The sequence below is a fragment of the Argiope bruennichi genome, chromosome 4 (genome assembly GCF_947563725.1).
Source record: "Argiope bruennichi chromosome 4, qqArgBrue1.1, whole genome shotgun sequence".
In the NCBI taxonomy this organism is placed as follows: domain Eukaryota; kingdom Metazoa; phylum Arthropoda; class Arachnida; order Araneae; family Araneidae; genus Argiope; species Argiope bruennichi.
Window position 1 is genome coordinate 66,110,870 of NC_079154.1, and position 22,234 is coordinate 66,133,103.

General features: G+C 30.3%; 1 protein-coding gene across 2 annotated transcripts in view; it reads right to left on the reverse strand.

The window, feature by feature from the left end:
• LOC129965756 (monocarboxylate transporter 12-like) overlaps window positions 1–22,234 on the reverse strand; it is a 135,893-nt gene that overhangs the window by 13,013 nt on the left and 100,646 nt on the right. The window contains exon 1 of one of the 2 annotated variants that reach the window (XM_056079909.1): window positions 14,436–15,322. The exons of the other annotated variant lie outside the window; for it this stretch is intronic. Within the exon in view, the coding sequence (XP_055935884.1) occupies window positions 14,436–14,595 (160 nt within the window). The 5' untranslated portion in view covers window positions 14,596–15,322. Of the gene's footprint in view, window positions 1–14,435; window positions 15,323–22,234 lie in introns of those variants that run through there. 2 annotated transcript variants of the gene reach the window in all.

Consider the following 22,234-nt stretch of genomic DNA (forward strand, 5'->3'; position numbering starts at 1 on the left):
AAATTTCATTTTACTCAAAAATTTACAATGCACGCTTTCATGGCGATTCTTTAATTATGAACGGGTGCTATTAAAGATATATAATTATTTTATGCATTAATTAAATAAACATTTCTTACTTAGAATTAAGAGTCGAGAATGAATGAAAAACCAAAGCAAAATTATTTTATATAGTTTTAGTCATTGAACTTAATATTGATATCGTGCTTCATTGTTATTCAACTGAATAGATAAATATTACGCGTTTTCATGCTTTCAGTTTTACAACAAAAGAATATTTCTCCATAATAAGCGATGAATTTGCTTTTCTATTGCATTTCCTGTATTACAGTACTCTGTGTGTGTTATATATTCTTTTTACGAATATTGTGTAAAATGCTTTGTAATTTCCGAGTTGCATAGTTGTGTCAAAGACAGCCGGAAATGGACTAAAAGTTGAATTTCATCATTAATCCATTTAATAAATATCAGAAAGATACTAACAATTTACGTGCTGTTGTCATGTAAGTGTGTGAGCGAAAACGAGGGTTTTAATGATATATGAAATAGAAGTAATAGGATGGATATTTAATTGATTGTTAAACACATTAATCGTCTATTTCGGATCATGTCAGGCACTGAAATCTTCTCAGTAAAGATTCACTCACAAGAATTGAAGTAATAAATTTCTGTCATTTTGAATCATAACAGGTATTTTAACCCTTTCTAGGGCCGTGGGAAGTATGCTTCCCACCAAATTTATCAATCTTTGTATGAAATTATGTAGGTTGGCATAAGTTCTGACAAATTATTTTAGTAAGTCAGAAACTTAGATGCTTCGGTTCTTTAGCTCAGACAAAATGATGTGTCTTGATTTGTTACTTAATTATTAAATAACCAAATTAATTAATTAATCAAATTAAATTTATCTAATAAGCTAAATGAATCCTTTTTCTTAGTCTAATTTCAAGCCTAAAAATATTTTAACATAATATGAATAGAAAAAAAAATGGCCCTTTAAAGGGTTAAGCAAAAACAAATCCAGAGTAATCATAATCGTTTAAAATTATATGGATTTCAATCTTTCGAATTAATGATTCTTAAACTAATCAGCTGCAAAAACCGATGTCGAGCCAATTATGAAAAGAAAGTCAAATCTTGGTATTTAAGCAATAAAATAAGTGCCCTAATGCAGTGTCGAGCCTGTCAAATTTATTAAAGAACATATCTTTCAATCAGGGATAAGACGCATAAACTAGATGGAATATTTTCAAATGACAAAAAGATTTTACATTATTATGAATGGCAAACTATCAATATTGAAAGGCCTAAACACCCATTTAAACGGATCTACGGTGGATGCCTAGATATCACTGAAAAGTTTTCATTTGAATAAATACCCTTGGCGCGTGCTTTGTTCGTTAGAAACGTTCGCCAAGAAGGTATTAGGGACAGGGAGATTTTCAAAAAACCTTGAAGGAGAAGACCGAGCATGCATTTATATAAAAACCATGAGTTAAGCGGAGGCCTCTTATAATATCAACTCCTTAAAAATAAGGATTGCCATTGCGGTTTTTTGAGAAAGTAAGGAATTTTTCTTATCTTTGAAACAGAAAGACGTTTTGGTATTCTGAAGTGCCAGAACCCAAATGATCTTAAGAATGAAAGGTTAAAATTACGATAATTTTTTGGATTAAATCGATATTACAACATTTTAGTTCTTAGGCCATTTTTATTTCACTCATTTCCCAAAGAAATACAGAATAAACAACTTTCTTTGTTCCAATCTCACAAGAAAGACATTGAGACGCACATCACGCTTCCACAAAACTTTAATATAAATATATACCAACAATATTAACCCTTTTATTGCCAACTTTTCACCAGGATTCTAAAGTTATTTTATATTTTATTGGCTGTAAAGTGACCACAATTCATGAATTCAATCCCAGGCGCTCTAGTTATTTGGCTAGATAATCTATCAAAGATAAAAAGAAAAGAAGAATGGATTGTTCCCGATTATTGGACGTCTGGGTATTTAATATCAGCACTAAATGACTGTACGAATTTCATGCGTGATGGAATTTAATCATATGCAAAGAAATTAGGATATTGCATTGTCATTATGCATTTAGATAAGCTGAATATATATAAGTTTTGCCTTACAAAAAATTTTAATATGTATTATTTAGTCACACACACACACACACACACACACACACACACACACACACACACACACACACACACACACACACACACACACACACACACACACACACACAAAGAGAACATTATGCGGGATATTATATACAAAACCTAAGCATTTTTTTTTAATTTGAAAAAATTCTAAATATTGTGACTGTTAAGGATATGTTGGCACTTTATGCAATTCATCCATAAACCTTTGAACCAGATTTGTGAGCTTAAAATGTTCCAAAAGCTAAGAACTAATCAATTCATCATTTTTTTTTACATGTCCTGTAATTTTAATCATTGCAAGTGTCGAAAACATTTTTAAATCGAAATCAAAAACAAGAAACAAAATAAAATGTGTAAGATGGAGGGATTTGCTTCAATTTTTTCCTTTCAATTAAGGTCATTCTTCCTCTTGTGCTGTAAAGTCTAACTTTTGAAGGATTATCCTTCCTTTATTTAAAATAAAGAATAAATATAACACTAAAAAGTTTAAAATAAAATATTTTCTTACAAGTAAAGAACTGGATAAATAAGTTAAAATCGGTAGACAACGAGAAGGAAAAAAAAAAAAAAAAAAAAATCGAAACTTTTTATTGTCTTGGCTAATTCGGGAACATCTTGCCAATTTATAAAAAAATTTGATACTTTTCATATAATTAAAATTTATAATTAAAAAAACTTGATTTTACAAAGCGGCATTCAGACCACAGAATAAAACTTCTTCCTAGATATAGTCAAAGCGAGATACGGAAGTCACCTAGACAGTGAATTTATATTTTGTTTAATGTTTTGTTCAACAAGAGACATTTATTATACTGTTACGAATCTGTGATGCGGCTTCCCAGCATAGTTGGTTCCATCATCAGAAAGACAGTTTTACAGTCATCTGTATTAGACGGAGTCCGGGTGTCGCGTCGGAGGTCCATGAGCTTGGCGACCATTTGGCGCCAAAATAGATTATACCCGAAACATCGAGAATTTTCCCGATCCGTCCATTAGGAACCGAGATACGCCTCGAACGTTCCTGATTGGTTGAGAGGCTTCTAGCCCCGCCTCCTGAGACCTATAAAAGGAGGCAGCCGCGGCTGTCAGGGTCGTCGTAGTCGGAATCGACGTTAAAGAACTGGTCTTCCAAAGATAAGCGGAGCAGCGACGGAGTCAAGCTAGAGCTGAACCAAGCTGTGCGCTACTGTCTGCAGTAGAGTCTTCTTGTTGTATGCTGCACGTCTCGGCTGAAGATAATCGTCTTCTGTGCTGTATATAGTTGTCTTTGTGTTGCCCTGTGTGTCTTCGTGTAAATAAACTGTTTTATTTTCTACTGCCGCCTGCTGATTGAGCATTCTCCACACCATATAACTCACACTATCCAAACGAACCCGTAACAATACGAAAAAAAAAAGTTTTTATGCAAAGTTTAAAGGAAAATTTTACTATGATTAATACAAAGAGTAAAACATCCCCTTTGAATATTTAGTGGAAAATGCACATTCCGTTGATAGTCAAAGAATTAACTAACTATTCTTTTTATCTGTTTGCTATTTGGGGAATATTAATGGAATCGGAGAAATATAACATGCACGTTTACCATTTCTATTCTCTGATTTCAAACACAGCACTTAAATTATGTTTTCTACACGCAATAATGTTAAATTAACAGATTTTTCTGTACTAAGAGACAAGAGAATGAGAAAAGGTGAAAGAATCCATTTGGAAAGAGTCCAGGAAGCAGCCAACTAACAGACGGGCTGTGTTGATTTCCACGGAACTTTACATCTCAAGGTCGCAGCTCGCTTGCTTCACGTGATAGCAACGGACCAGCTGCCTGCAGTAATTGTTGAAAAGCAGAGAAATTATTTGCAAAACAGTCTGGCTAATGTAGGACGAGCAATAAATAATTAAATGCCAACGAGGTACATAGCCATAACTGATGGTTTATTGTAGAATGTGCAGTTTCTGTTTTCGATCATAAGAAATAAAACAGAATCATAAATTAACAATAAAATATTAAGTTCGATGCCTAATTTTTTTATTATTATTATTATTATAATTTCAGCTTCTATAAAAAAAATTCGGAAATTTCAACAAACGGAATTTAATTAGCTATACAGTTAATTACATGTTAATTGCCAATGACAAGTCTATTCATTTTTACTTTCTCGCATATATAATATGGAGAAAGTATAGTAATCGTCAAAAAATTCGAAATCGAGATTTTGACGAATCTTCATGTTTTAGACCTCCCTAAATTCGAAAAACGTTTTTGGAAAATGTCCGTCTGTCTGTGACATATATAACTCAAAAATGCTTTGAACTACGGTTGAAATTTGATATACGGTTTTTACACTTACAAATTTCAATCAAATTTCGAGTGAAATCTCTTCAGAGGAAATTCGTCTGTTCGAATATAAGTTAGCATAATAACTATAAAACGAAGAGAACTAGATAGATAAGATTCGGTGCACATATTTAACATCTATAGTGCAGACACCTGTTAAATTTTGAGCCAATTCCAACAAAGCGTTGATTGTCTGTCGGTCTGTACTTTCAGAAGCATGTAAACGTGATAATTCAAAAATATGATGATTTAAATATATCAAATTTGGTATGGTATTTTGTGACTATAAGTGCAATTTTGTGTCAAATCTTTGTTCCAATCGGTTGAGAAAAACGTGTTTAAAACTCAAATTCGATTTTCGGATACTTTTAACGGCGTACAAGGGATTAGTCGTTATAAAAAATTAAAAACCTCGCCAAAAATAACACGATAGAATGTATAAATTTTTGCCAAAAGTATATTTCGTAACTATTGTACGCCAATGCCACACAAGGCTTTCTCTGTCATGAAAAGTTTATTAGAGAGTATGTGAAAATGTTTTGTGGAGACCATTCCAGTTGTTTAATGAAATGTTAAGGATATTTAATTTTGATTATAATAAATTTAAAAGCACGTAGCTCCATTTTTTACGTCTATTATTGATGAAAAAATAAGACTATGAGCTGAACATAAAATGAAGAACTAACTTTAAGGTTCACAGTGTGTACAATATTGCATGTTTGTGTAAATTTAATCCTTCATAAAGAATTGGATTTCATACTGCGAAATAAGAAAGTATCCAAACCCAACCCTGTCTTTCCACTTAGACAGTAGATATTTATAGACAGCAAGTTCACCCTCTTTAGCCGATGCTCTGATGAAGACCAAATGCGACACAGAGTCCATTTTCCTTTTTATCTTACAAGGATCAGTTTCGACACTGTTTACCGCCTTGGCGAGATTGATGTGAGCAAACACGCACAATTTTTTAGCTACGCCACACCCAAGCAGTCTGATCTGCAAAATACAACTTCTCAAAGGGAACCTTTTACATAACTCATGGGGAAGGCGAGGGATGGTAGATCACTCAGTGTCAAAACACATGTCGGACCATTCTAAGAAAAACAGCTCGAACAGTTCACGGTCAAGAACAAACCAAACTCCATTCACCGGGGACATAGGAAATCTTCAAGGCAACAACAACTCTTTCCTGGCAATTTGCCGCTCACAGGCTGAGGGTGCGATAAAGAAACTGCATGATTTGCGTCACCTTCATAAAGGTAAATACAGAATTATTATTAGAAAGGCCCTTCGAGATCTCTTCAAGAACTCCTTGGAGATGGATAAATGATCCACTTGATCAAGGAACGGGAGTCACTAGGCGTTTCTATTAATAAAGGCATCGTTACGGTTGTCATTTTGGGGTTTATAAGAAATGACGAAATTGCATTATGAGAAATTTAATTGATTTGGGGAGTGTCGAAAGAAATGATACAGCAATTTCATAACCAAATTTCCTTTCTTTATTCCATATTTCAATAAATGTTATAGGATTAAATCCTTTATTATAAATTTTTTTAAAGATTTTTGAAAATTTTACCCTAAAAATACATTAAACAATACATTATTAGCTCGTATTTTAAATTAAATATGTATTCAAAATTATCAACTAAAGTATCAATGTTATTTACTAAACGTATCACAATTTTTTAGGATGAAATGCGTTAAAATTTAAAAAACAATATGTATCGACGTTTAATATAAGATTTTAGCAAAGCATAAATTAACCATAATTTTATAAAAATTTAATACAGACTTCAATTTAAAGGGGTAAAAGAATTTTCGGACATATTCCACTTAAAAAAATTAATAAGGAACAAAAATAAACACATTACCAGTAATTGAAGAATGTGTATTGTAATCAAGAAAATGGTTAGGAATTTCAAAGAAGATAAAAATACAATTTTAATTTCTAAATATAAAATTTCTAAATATAAAATTAGTCTTAATCACTAGACTTAAGAATCTGTCATTCAACTGTGAAAAAAATCGGACAATAGATCTTCGACTGAATTTGAAAGCACGAAAGAAAAACCTTCAAAATAAGATTCTAAAATTTAAACAATTTTAGACTTTAATTTGAACTACAACGAGCATATTTCTCTAGTAAAATAAATAAATAAAAGCGCAAATATTTCCATAAAAATATCATAGAAAAATTTCGGGGATTCTCAAAGTTGTGAGGTCCCTAGGTAAATGCTATTTTGCTTATTTGATAAATTGACCCTGGATACATCTTCCTATTTTGTACGAGATCCATATATTCATTCGTTGAAGAGAATAAGGCGAAAATTCTAATGTCAGTCATTTATCCTCAAACAATGTATTGCAGGGTTTTGTTCTTACTATTCTAGAGTGTAATGAGCAAAGTAAAAAACGCTCCAGAAGGTCGAAGCACTAAATTTAAGCAACGCAGTGATGCTGCGAAAAACAACGCTACGGCACATGAAGATTATTGCACTTCTGGAGTTGAACGGAAGCTTTCAAGATATGAAATAATTAGCTTCGGGAGATTGGGAAAAAAAGCAATAACTTTTCCTCTTTGTTACATTGATTGCTTTCGTGGGTTAAATATTACACAACAGAAGCATCTTTTCACACTGAAAGCTGCGAAAAGGACTGGCATGATATTTTATGGATTTCAATTCCTATTGGCATGTAGCTGAAATTTTTTTCTTTTGTATTAAATTCATTTTCATTTTTTTGTGAGCAAGCTGTTATAGTATTTTCCTTTTCCTTTTAATCATAATGCATTCAAGGATAAGTAGTTATTCTTAATAATCATTTATAAAAAGAGCAAAATTGTAGTTTCTTTGGTAGTAAGCAAAGTAATATGTTGGCATCTGCTATCATATAATAGTAAAATGTATGCTGTTATATTATGTCTTAACTGCGAATATGTTAATAAATATTTTTTGCTCCATAATAAGCATCATCATCTTATTTGGAGAAAATATTTAACATAAAACTAACATTTAAGGGAATAAAAATCTTAATGCAAATTTTATACCGTTTTCCATAAATGCCTTTAGTATCGCAGTTTAGTCCATTTAGATATATAAGTCCCTTTGCAATTCTAATGATATTCGTATGATATTCAATGTTAAAAAATATTATTTTTAAAATTGTTAACTAACGAAACTTTAAAAGTACTACTCTCGTTCTACTTTAGCACCCGAGATAAACTTAATGACTTACACTCTGACGAGAATTAAGGTTCTGGCTTAATGGCCATTATTATCCATGGTATAACTCCTTGCATAGGAGGCATGTCCCTTCATTGGAATAGAAGTAATCAACCCTACGCCATTACTTTACTCGCCTGGGAAGCGAGGACCTACCATCATACTAGTAGCTTTCCCATTATAAGATGGCCTCGGTGAGATCAGGAATATACATTAGTTGGTAGAAGACATTTTATGGATTTAATAATCAAGTAAGTCAATTAAAACTGACAGGTGAACAAATTTGTCTCATACACGAAGCAATCGGCTGGGTTTTTTATTTTTTTTTTATTTCTTCACAATTTCAGTATATCCATTAGTTTTGCAGCTTTACATGGCATTGATTTCAAATAGCAGCATTCAGCGAAGGGGAAAACCAATTTTAGAACTAATATTATAGGGAGTAAAAGTATTTTGGTTTCTATTCAGATATCCAACGTTTCAGGAAATAGTAAGATTTTCATACATTTTGTATTCCCTGGAATTAATTATATTTGGTTCCCAAGAACGAACGGGCAAATACACAAAATTATAAAAATAACGTTAACACGTTTATGTTAATTTTCAAAGGCAAATGCGGTAAGAGGGCAAAAAAATTTCATGCCTGTGCTTCATTTACACCTGCTAAGTCATTGGTGACGGCTGGAGGCTAAAATATCTTATTTTGCTCTAGGTATATATACTCACTTTTGCTACGCCATTGCGAAGAGGATAATGATGAAGCATTAGAAAATTTTGTCAAAATGTTTTTAAAGCATTTGTGATATTCAGAAGGGGACTACAAGCGAAATGCTACAAATAATGTGTTTCAATCCTTATAAAGGCGTGAAAAATGAATGAAAATGAAAAGTTTATGAAAAATGTGTCCTGTATATTAAATCTACACAATCAGAATAAAGAAATTTCAGTATTTAAGATATTTGTTAAAAGTTAATAAAATGGATATCTTTTTTCAGTTACCTTATTTACTAATAACTATTTGACGGATTGTTTTACAATGAAATTTCTATATAACAAAATTTCGTTATAACGAATTTTCTTTATAACAAATTATTTCATAACGAATTTCCTTTATAACAAATTTCTTTATAAGAATTTCCTTTACAACACAGTTTCTTCATAGCGAATTTTCATTATAACAAAGTTTCTTCACGACGAATTTTCTTTATAACGAATTTTCTGCATTAAGAACTTTCTTTATAACGAATTTTCTTTATAACAAGTGACGATATTTCGTTAAATAAAGACGCTATTAAAAATAAGCCAGACGCGCTCACTCTTTCAAACGACACAACCAGTATTAGAAAATACCAATTTGCGAAATATCTCCAACAAAAACTAAGGTGCAGTGAGGCATTGAATGTCAAACAAATGGGTCAAAGAAGCGTTTCAAAAAGAAAGAAAAAAAAAAAAGAATTTTCAAGGAAATTCACACGTCCCTTTTTTTTATTTCTCTTATTTTTGGAAACGATGAGAACAGTTACGACAGTACCGTCACGCTCCGTTCGCGCAAAAATTCTTTGCACGTGACTCTCGACCACTTTGCAAGAATCGTGTTTGCTGGATATAAAAAGACGAAAACTCATGTTGAGAAAACATTTGACAAAGACCGAATTTCTTCGAGCGCATGCGCAGTTTTAACGAACAAAGCGGAATTTTAAACTTTATTTTTAACACCAGTTTGGAAGGTTAATGCAATTCCCAAGCATGGAAACAATTGCCTGACTCAATTTCTGGGAGCCATTGCATCAGAAACAATTGTGCAGGAAAGTGGAACTCGTTGAATATGGAAAATGAGAAGACTTAACAACAACAGACAAGATAGTGAATAATGAAGTCAAATAATTTGAATTTCAACTCATTATTTAAAAAAATTATTTCTTCAAAAATCTCTTTAAAAGAATTTGTTTATTTTAAAATTTTTTAATTCAAATTATATAGAAAATATTAATATTCATAATCAGAAAAATCAAATGACCGGTTTTCTAAACCTAACTATTAGTTGATTGCTGTCAACTTTTTTTTTTCAGATAAAAACTTATGACCACTAAGCATGTCATCAGGGGTTATCTATTCCCTACCGCTCATCATTTTTGAATAAAATCTTAAAAACACAACTTCACTTTTTCGAAAAAAACCACAAGTTAATCACGAAGTCCCAATTATTATACTGTCAACTACTTTTTATTTTATTTGAGCAGTTTCATGTTTGGATACGTTATCAAAGTGTATTTGCCTCGCCTCACTTCTGTGTTTTAAGATATCAAAAAATAAAACTTTGACATTGACCCTAGCCTCAAAAATTAGTCAGATTTCCTCAATGTTATTTGCATAACTAAACAATTAGTATAATATTGTGTAAGTACAATCCAAAACAATTCTATGATTTGCTGTGATAAGATGTGATTCCACAAAGTTGGTTGACATCACTAAATTAAAGTTATTAATGCTATAGGGGAGAAGCTGGTCGCTGAAGGCGGATATTCTATAAAGTGATATATGCATTTGCACTGATAATTAATTCCCTTTTAGAAATTGTACTAGGACTATTGTGGAATGTACATCATCATTGTAAAATATGGTGCTGACAAGGATGTTTAATAACAATCAGAAATTATCCGAGTCTTCAAAATTCCATACCACACAAACATGAAGATATCTTATCTTCGACAGCGAATTTGATTTGCATTAGTCCCACATACATAGTGAATCTTTGGTGGAATCAAGGATCGGAACCGAGACCTTATCACCAGGCTGCTCTGAATCTCGTAAGAAAAATTATCAACAAAAAAATGACTTGCATAAGCACAACGCCTATTAAAAGGCACAGTAAATATTTTTTGAAGCAGCTTTAATTGTTAATTGTTTATTTTTATATACTGCTTAAAATATTATATCTGTAATTATTATAATTTTATTTAAAATGCAATCAGATAATTAAATTATGAAACTGACCGTAGTTTAAAGAAGCTAATTTATGAATTTATAAATTAAAGTTTAAAAAGTATTCTGATAAATAAATTTTGATAAGTTTTTGAACGCCATATATGAATATATAAAAAAATGAAAGGAAAATAAAAAGTTTTATAGAATTATCCAACTATATTTACACAAAATTATTCTCATTTATTTCTTTGATATTTATAATGAAAAAAAGTATGATAAATGTTTTCAGTGATTGATCAATCAGATTGAGATATTGAGTTTTTCATACCATTAGATTAAGTTACCATTCAGTCCAATCGATACTTAATGATGTATTTATAGTATTATTTTCAGCAGAAGTATTGGTGAGAAAAATGAATTAACGTGAGGATTTATTTTAATTTCATTCGAAATATCAAAGCTATAAAATAAGATATATGGTTTGCGTATATATGGTAATATGGTATTTACCATATATATATATACCAGTATGGTTGGTATCATTAAATAGTTCTATTAAAAATACTTTAATAAAATGAACTGTAATAATAATGAAAATCCTAAAATTGCCGATTAGAAATTTTAAATGTTGTTTTTAAAAGCAATAGAAAGTTGTTTAAAAAGAAATAGAAAACCTAAGTGTAAGGACAAATAAAGGACACTTTAAAAACAGCTATTAGAATTTAAAATTCACCAAGAGTGTGAAAAGATTAAGAAGTTTCGATTGAAAACACATCGTGACCTAGGACAGTATGAATGTCAACACTCATTCTTAGTTTCGAAAGATAAAACAGATTAAAAGATGTTACGTAACATAGATTCTAAACTGTGGTTGTGAATTTCAATGGAGAAAACACTGAATATTTTAATTTTAAAAGGAAAGTTAAATAATGCTCTTTATTAAAATGATATTTTTTCAGTTTTCACTGATAACTTATGGTAAAGATATATTGAACAAGAAAATATTTTTTTTAAAGAATTAAAACTCAAAAAATTAGCGTATTTTAGATATGAAGTTAAAATTAGAAGATGTTTAGATTAAAAATTTTCCAAGACACCTTTTTTCCCTTTAAAAGATAAATATTTTATTTCTTATATGAATTCTAAACTCAAGTATTCAGAAAAACATATTAATCGTATGCTTCATTATAACTTATCTCGTTTAAGCTAAAGTAGAGCAATTTTCATCAAAATAAACAACGGTTACATAATTCCGTTATTTTTTTAACTTAATCAACAGATGACTCTGCAATTAATTACTCTGTTTATTTGTAGGCAAAGGACACCGGATGTCAGCGAGCGACGTATGCGAATGCTTGCATACTCATTGCTTGTTTATGCTGCAGGAATCTAATTCATTCATTCTCGTAATGAATTTCTTTTCTCGTCTATTTAGAGATGGGCAAATGAATAATCATAATAGTCTCTTGTACATAAAGATAATATAGTTGCTATTTCTGCCCTTTGGATTTTCAGGTCATCAGATACAACTATAAACTCCTAATAAATATAAAAATGAATAAATAAATAGAGACACTTTAATTTTTAATACATAAAAACAGACTTACACAACTTTTATTCTTGTTAAACCTGTAACCCATTAACATTAATAAAAACAGGAAAACAAAATGAATATTGTTTTATTAATTTTTTTTTGGATAAGTTTCATAATCATTTTTTTACAGTTGACAGTTTCTAACCAACAGATGAGGTAGCTTGAACTGATATTAGCATAAAAACACCAAAGACTTTGAAGCAAAACAAACTTTTATAACGCTAAAATAGTACAAAATAAACACTACCACCCGCAAAAATCGCCAAATTCATTAAAAAAAAAAAATCAACGTCCCATCATAGTAAACCACATAATATGCAGATTGAGAGGTAAAGAGTAAACCAACTTGCAGCAATTTTCCTATCCATTTTTCACATGTTAAAGGGCCTTTTAATAATTAAGTCTTCTTGATTTATATTAAACACTTAAATGCGATATGTAAATAAATATAATATTTACAAGTGATTCTTATTCTACTTAATAATCGTTACAGCATAATTTTCACAAACATATATTCTTTTATATTCAGTGCATGCGTTCTATGTAGTATATAGCCAAGTATCTATTTCGTCCTGTCTAGGAATGCTTATGGCAAAGAGAATTCTCCAATGAAGATATCTTATTTTACAACATTTAGTTTCAAAGCACCGCTAATGCTTGCAAAAAATAAAAAATAAAAAATCAAATTTTTTTAAATGATAATTTTTAATTTGTCACATATATAACGCCTTTGGTACACCATTAGTAAAATAATATCGAATTACCAAAAATCACACTTACAAATTCTATAATTTCAGTTTTCTTTACATTTAAAATATAATTTGCCTCCCCCCCCCTTAGCTTTCAATCGGGTATTAGTTAAGTAAAAATTTAATAAAATTTTCCCCTAACATAAAAAAATTAAAGGCAATTAAAACACATTTTTTTTTCACAATGCAGAATAATTTTGAAGCAACACAAGAAGATGTAATTTTACTTTTAAGCATCATAAAAATTACCTCCTTACAGTTTTGAAATTTTATTTATAATTATTTTCAATTAGATTTCACTCATGACTTATTGTTTATAAATTGTGCACCAGTTAAATAAAATACTGTCTGCAAGCAATTCGCTTGAAATTCCATGGCACAGCATACATAGAAAACTGCACAAATACATGCTTAATAATTGCTAATAACTTTAATAAGCAAAAAATGGACTTGTATTCCAAGATATGACTAATATGTCACGCCCTTGTTAATGCTCAGTTCCAAAGAAACTACTTAAAAAATTCGAAAATTACTTTTCAAATTTCTGATTTGCATTAATAATTTTGAATGTGAATAACAGGGTTTTACTTTTAAGTAACAGCATTCGGCCTCTGACGTATTTTTGCCTTAATCGTTTAGATTCCAGTTTAAAACTCAATATCTTCTTGTTTATTTTACACGTACATATCTTAATAAGATGCTTTTTATCTTTTTATAATTTAGCAATTTTTTTTATACTACAGTGAATTTAATAAGTTCTTTATGATTTATATTAGTCAGCAATTTTTCTTTGTAAAAACTAAATAATTTATTTTTTAAACTTTCATTTGGAGAGAATTATATTTGCAAATTATATGGCATTTCTAATATTGTACAATTTTTATTAAAAGATTACTATGAAATATGTTGCTCCAATCCAACAATCTTTAACAATATCCTGAAAAATGTACTTAATGATATTAAGAATTTATTAAAATTACGACAACAACAAAAAACTGAAAATAAAATTGGTTTAGTTAAATTTCCAATTTTAAAAGATTAAAAAAATGTTTTTTACTATATTTGCGCAAAGTTATTGAGGAAGAATGTTAAAATTACGATTAATTTGTAATTGTTAGTCTAATTAAAATTTCGTATGCATCCGTTTCGTATATCAAGCACAAACTACCCAAGAAGCAATTATTGGCAGCTCTGGGTTCAAAAGTCCGCCCTGTCGAATGTTTTGCATGATATTTTTCCTCGCACATGACGCAGAATGCTAGACTAAACTTTACAATAAAAGATCACTTGAGTATAGAGCCAAAATTTATATTTATAAAAATGAACGATGGTATTAAAAATTAAATAGTTCATTCAAATTATTTTAAACATGATGGGAATGAACTATAAAAGTATTCGAACAATGAAATAATTACATATCAGAGACTTACCAGTGTGCACATATGGTCCATTAATTTGAGACTCTCTTCTCGAATGTGACAGCAACGCAGGCGCATACGGAGTACTCTGACTCCTCTGTATCCGTCTTCCCGTATAGGACGGCTTGCGATAGCGAGTTATCACTTGGTCGTAGCTAATCTTGCGATGCATCGTTTCTTAATGGTTCACAGCAGACAAAGAAATGCAAAATGGGAACGGTCGAATGCTTAAACTTCGATCAGCCAAAACGGAAGTAACGGCAACCGAGCAAAATATCTCCAATGAATAAATTACTCTGTCGCCGTAAAATTCATAAATCCGAAGCTAGGACACGTACAGAAAAAACAACAATATTTTTTTGCAGATCCAGGAAAAAAAGGATGAAATATTTTGCAGACACAACAAAACTGTTTACTCTGATGCTGTTTGAAATTATGATGAATCGCCGCCTGGGAGTCATTCATTTAGGTCATATAGAAAATTGTTGCCGAGATATTTCTATCTCACCAATCCACTTTTTTCTGGAAACTCATTAATTCACCGTGAAATTAAAAGTAAGATTTCTTTCAACGCACTGGAGACAAATGAAAACGATTTTTTCTTGAAATTCCAACTCATGATTTTCATAATACAATTATCATAAAGTTCCCAGAAGGACTCGCACCATATACTTGGCGTTCCTTTTTAATTAGGAACAGCTTTCGATTCCGTTCGCCAGATATCTCGTAAAAGCTGTGAATGCTTCATTCGGGAATCATCAGAAAAGATGAGCAAACAGCTCTGAGAAGTAGGGCAGCAGAGAATGAAATAATACTCTGTTTACTCTGGTGAACGTTAGCTGTCTATATTCTGTGGCAACTTTTACTAGAGCAAATATCGCATTATTACAGCACCACATTTTAATACGCGTATTTATGCAATCAGTGATGAATTGGTTTCTAGGAATGCAGACAAAGAAAAAAAGAACATACACTAGTGAGATGTGGGCCATTATAAAAGCAATACGGGAGTGAAAAAATACATCGGTGGAAATTGTACGTAAAAAGGAAGATTAATACAATCGTAAGTTTTTTTTAATGCGTACTACTTACGTAATCATGTTTGATTACGTCATATGGCATGGATGTAAATACTCTTATAAATAAATTTAAAAATCAACGTCATTCATTCATTCAGAAATATTGTTCCAATCGTTTAAAACTTTTTGCTATGACGTTCAAATCATCCGCGTAACTACAATAAAGAAGGTAGAGTAAAGCTCTTGACAGCAAAGCGAGATGTTTAAAGAAGGTATATTAATATTTCAATGGTTAAACAAATCATCTTTTGATTATTTCTTTTTTTCAGGTAAAAAGCAAAATATATACAATAAAGAACTAGCAAGCTAAACCAAAGATCAGTATAATAATAATAATAATAAATAAATTAAAATGCATAAGTTTAATTAAATTTCATCCCACTTTTATGTGTGAATTAATCTTCAAAGTGAGTCACTCCAAAGATAAATAAAAACTATAAACCATTATAAATTAGAAATTTATGGTTGAGTTATCGTAATTTTTGGGCACGGAATTTAATTATTGTGACATTAAATCATTACATTCTGTAAATTTATCAAGTTAAAATTGTATGCAAAATTAACCTGCTAATATGATCATTTAATTCTGTATCAAACAAATATTCGGATCCGAAATTTGGAATAAAAAGTATTTTCAACTGAGTCCTATAGTAATCAAAATTCATTTTTCAGATACCGGTCAGAGGGGAAAAAAATATTCAGGTTTTTAAAAGTCTTATTTGTTTATTTTTCCAACAATGCATCTATACGAATTTTGTGGAGAGGAAATGCAACTTATCAAAAACATTACTGCGTCTGAAGTAGTGGAATTAAAATCTTTTTGCTTACCAAATTGGGCAGGAAACGATTTTAAATGATGAAACCTGAGAGTACACATAGGTAGCGGAAGCAATAGAAGAAATTTAGAGAGTAAAATGAGAGAAAAAAAAAACCCTAATAGATTTTAATTTTCTCAAACTTTGTGTGAAAAGCGAAATTATGTAAATTCGGAAGCCTACTGGATCGAACAGAACGAAAATGACTATATCGATATTAAAACAGTACAATATTTAATATCTTTCACGAACACAGGTTTTATTGAAATAACATTCTCGTCTGATTCGTTTAATAATAACAAATATCGCAGCAAACCTGAAACAGTTTCTGATATAAAATTATATCAGTTTCCGTTTGGGTCTGATTTTATGAAATTCATCTTCATAGCTGCCTTCCATTTTAATAACTGGTTATCACAATGAGTAGTTGTTTACTTTCAACATAAGCTAATGTGAAAATATTTCATTGATTAGGAAATATTAATACTATTATAAAAAAATGGAATAAAATATAATATCTATGGTATCTATAATCTATATGTGCTGAGTGACGAAATTCTTTATAACTTTACTATGAGGTCATGAAAATAATAGACGAGATTCAGGAACAGCTATTTAATTATTTTCCAAGTTCCACATTTCACAAGACAACACGAACACGAAAATACACTAGAAAACAATCTTATAACGATCCCTCAAAAGGATCATGGGAAATATACCTTGATGTCAATAAGGTAACGCCATCTGTTGTACCAAAAGAGAAGGTAGTAGAGTTATGTAACCGCTACATATAGAATAATATTGGAATACAATATCAAGAATAAATCGTACATATTGCTGTTTATTAAATCAATTCTGGTCATTTTATTTTTAAGATAGCCTAAACTTTGAACATTAATAATAAGTGCCTCTTTTGTATAAATTGAGGGACTCTTTTGGCCGAGGAGAAATATATAAAAAAACAGAGACACTTAAAAAGAATTGATCAAGCGGTATGGGATGGAAACAGTTTTAATTTAAACAAATGTTTAAAAATGATTTTAAATATCAAATAAATAATAATAATAAAACATATTTAATTGCTTTGCATCTTTAAGATGGCACCTTAGATTTCGGAAATATACTACCCTATTAAAAATCTATAGAATACTTGAAGTGATCGAAGATTATGTGAATTTTTTTATATTGAATTATAAAAGAAATTAAATCATCAAAGACACTATAATTTGAGAAGAGTTGATTTGATGCCCATGTAAAGCACTCCACGAACGATTAAGAGATTAAACCAATGAAAAAAGAAAACTCTTGTTTTCAGTTTACTTTGGCATTATATTTATATACCTTTCCTGAATTACAGAAAGAAAGAAAATCTTTTATAAACGGCGACGTTTAGGACACCATCTAATAAACAGTGATCGCTGCCTGTAGAAAATGATATCGATACTTTATCAAACAAGAAAGTTAGAGCAGAAAGAAAAACTTTTTGTTAACAGAAAATGAGAAAATATAAGAACTACAGTCGGACATTATTAATATCAGATCAATTTCCACGCTTGGTGGAAGACAAAACGCAGGAAGTTTGGGAGAAAAATAGTTTATGTCAGGAAACAGAATAATGAGAAAAAGAGTATTCGGTAGCAATTATTAAATAAGATATGAAACCTTAGCGTCTTTTTTTTTAAATTTTTTTTTACCTAATTTAAGGACAAATATATAATCTCTTCTTGAAGAAGTAGTTTGAATTCTTACTTTAATTTCGGTAAACTTGGATAAAATAAATATTTAGAATTCGTGAAAGATTGCGTTGTTGATAGAATAAAATTGCGAATTAATTGTCCATAAATAATATGACAGAATAAAATTAATTATCATACTTTAATTCTAAATTATCTTTGAATTACAGCTGAATATTAAAAATGTCAATTTCTGTAGAATAATTCAAAACAATTCTGAAGTTTTAATTGCGAATTATTATAAAAATCTAAAGTCACGCATTTTTTTGAGGCCTTTGAAATACATTAAACGAAATTTAATGATTCATTCACAATCCTATTACCACAAGATATTCTAAGATATCTCTATGATTTTTAATATTTTGAATGCCAAATAATATTGTAAAAATACTGTTTGACATTTAAAGTTGATAGAGAAATAATACTTTGAAATTGTTATATTTATAATTCATTAACTTACTTAAAATTAATATATTTAATAATATTAAGTTTTAAATATCCAAAGATCTTCAACTACCAACAAAGATGTAGTAAAAATTAATAACTTTTATTTAACTTTAACTATTTCAATTCAGTTGTATGTAAACAAGACTACATATCTATTTCTGTTTCTAAAATGAAAAAGATCTATTAATTCATTCTAAGTTCGAACAGTTTTTTCAGGTTTCCTGAAGAAAAAGAATCGCGGGCTATTTTTTTTATCTCTATTTATATGTTATAATTGAGAATCAGCCAAATGTTTTTGTAGTAAAAGAGTTGCTTTTTAAATGCACCATTATAACAGCGTAGCCCCGCAAAGTCAATAAGCGTGCATAACATGAAATTTTTATTTCTAACGCAAAGACGTCGTGAAATGCGATTTCTGGTTCTATAAAGCTAAAACAAACATTTCAGATCAAAGGAAATTAAGAAGTTGCAATGGATATTTGCCACAGAAGTTTGTGATATTGAAACATGAAAGCTAGGAAAACAAACCGATGTTATGTCTTGTGTTACAAAATAAAATGTTTGCTAATTCACAAAGAGATTCAGAATGGTAAACAATTATGAAATTCTTAACCATTAATTAAAAAATGGGGATTAAAAAGTGGGAAAAACCATTAATTAAAAAATGGGGATTAAAAAGTGGGAAAAACCATTAATTTAAAAGTGGGGATATTTTAAAATTGGTTAAGTTTATAGATCTTATTACAAATTCTATTTGGAAATTTACCATCTGCAATAAAAATAATTATACGCGTAAGTATGATAGTTTAGCGTAATAAATTTTTGCAAATCTGAGAAGGCGTTGTTTTCACTATGTGTATTATTAAGAATCCAAACGCATTTTTCAGCACCTATCTTTCTTACAAGTAACAGCAGCAAAGAATATGTTCTTGACCCAAATCATTATCCGATGAAAGAGTATGCAAACCACTGGTGATGCCCTCGCTATAAATTTAGAAATCTTGATTCATTTAAGAGTTTGATGTCTATCCACTTGCGTTTCAAGGGAGGTGTTTTCTTTTTTCCCCATGTGTGTGTATGTGTGTGTGTGTACTTCTTTCCTTTTTTCCGCACGGCCAGCTGAGATTCTTTACGACCTAGCGCTGACGTCATCAAAGGAGCACTCGCTTTCTATGCTAACTCATGTCGAACATCTGCTTGGCAAGGTGGGTGTATTGTCAGACCCATCTGGTTGGGAAGCAACCGTGCGAAACACTTGTAAATCGAGAACTCAATAGAAGTAGGAGGACCAACTACGATTGTGAAATTATTTGTTTTTATAGGATGAACTGAAAACAGTGGAAAACAACTTAAAACACACTCGATTTTTATATTATTTCATTGTAAAATAAATAGTGGAGTATTGATGGAGAAAATTTAAATCCATTTAAAAACAAAAATAAGATTGCGGTTCGATATTGGAAACTTATAAGTAAATCCTTAATTTATCTTGCACAACCACTTAATTAAGTAATCTCATTGCCATGTTATTACTCTATTCACCTGTTATGTTCGGAGATTAAGAACCTTGAGTTCAAGTACTCCGTGACATTTCCTTCAAATCAGCAAATCGGTTAAAGATAAAATAAAATCCAGTTTCATATTTTTATATCAGAAAAAGGGGAGGGGGTAGCATTGAAATTAAAACTGTTTCGTAGTTCTTAATCATATTCAAAAAATTTTTGATTACCCCTTTATCGTTATAAATATAAACATAATAATACTCTGAAAAATTTTATTCGATTTATTACAGAAGAGAATAAAAAAGAAATTAAGAATTAAAATATCCATTTCAGTCTTGCAAAGATAAACCTTTAGAATAAGATCTATAATAGTCAATATTACTCTAAAAGGCCGGCGTCCTGGGCTAGGGGTAGCGCGTCTTCCCTGTGATCTGGGCGTCCCGGGTTCGCGTCCTGGTTCGAGCATGGTTGTTTTTCACCTTCTGTTCTATCTGTGAGATGTGTGAAAAAGCCCCCCCCCCCTTCTGTAAAAGGGGTTGCGCAAGTGATTGGTTGAGTGTCATCTTCATATGAGCTAGAAGTCAGACTTCTGCCCTCAAGTGCTTAGAGGGCTTTACCCTTTCCTGCAGAAACTCGGCTTAAATCGGCTTGTCTAAGGGCCATAAGTTGTCTAAAAGCCAACAATAACTCTAAAATCTTTAAAAAATTCTTTGACTCAGTAAAAATGTTGGTGGGGGGATGCTTGGGTATATGTAAAAATTTCTTTTATTCCTAATTTTCTAAGCACTGTTAATATCACTTTCACTCATTGAGATAGATTACATTCTCCCAATGAGGATTTGTCAGTCTCTTTAAATTAATCTCATTATTTTTTATTTATTTATTGCATGCCTAATTAAGGTAATTCCCACCTCAAAGTTTTCAAAACTTTCGTCATAAAATTGACGCCGTCTTTCTATGTTCAATCATTTCCGGGACATACGTACAGCAACGCACTTACATTATCAAAATGGTCATAGACAGGAAATATATAAATTCTTTTAAAGAACGATTGCATTCTCTCAAGAAATGATAACGTCATTTTCATTGTATATATAAGTCATAAATCCTTTTTATCCACACCTATCAAAGTGTAATTGCTATTAACTTTCACTTTCACAAGTTAGTTGGTTGTTCCAATGAGCTTCAAAAGTCTTTTAAAAGTAATGAATGAGCAATTTCTTCTCAATTGCATTCCAAATTACAAGTATCCCTTAAAGAGAAGTTGGAAAAAAATGCAGCCGCTAATTCATCATTTTTATTTTACTGTTCAAAAATCCTTGATTGTTCGTATACTTCACGCTTCGGAAAAGTCAAGGACTGAAACCTCCTAAAATACTGAAAAATATTTGTTTACTTCTCATCAATTTTCAAATAAATAAATACTATCATAATGTTTAAAAATGATTATGTTTACAGGGTGGCATAATATCTATATACTGCGACATTTGTGATGGAAAAAAAAGTTCAAAATGCTCTACAAGGCAGAATATTGATTTTGAATTATGGAATTTAGCACGTTGTTATATCTTGGATATTAGATGTTTATTAAGAAATTATTTTCAAATATTTTTCATTAGATTTTTTTCAATCAAAGTTTTAATTAAAAATTTAACATTTTCTTCTCAATCAATCATTTTTATACCACATTAAAATTTAAAAAAAAACTTTCCAGAAAAAGAAATTTTATTTTCATATAATTTGTCGCTAATTTTAATAAATTTTAAAAGTTTTTTTAGTATATATATACAACGATTTTTCCCATTGTTTCAGTTACTAGAATTATTCTCAAACAAAAATTTTTTTGCCTGTGCACGCTATCGTTGTCATAAGAGTAAAACAAAAAAAGATTGATGAATCGAATATAAAATGAATCAAATAATCAAGTATTGTCATGCTACGATGTTTTAGAGTAAAGGCTCCACTCTATTTTAAATAATTTCAGAACGACATTAGCTATTTTTAATGACGTTTAATGGTTATAATGCTTGGTTATCAGGAAAATGGTTTTCAGTTAATTTAATCTCATAGATATCCTTATGCCCGGCTCGGATTAAATAAAGATACTTAGACAATACAACGCGTTGTTTAACCAGAGGCAGTCCGATTCCCTCCAAACTTCTAACACTATATATTTTCAATTTAATTTAATTTTCATGTAAAGAGTTTTTAAATGATATATATTTTACGGAAAAG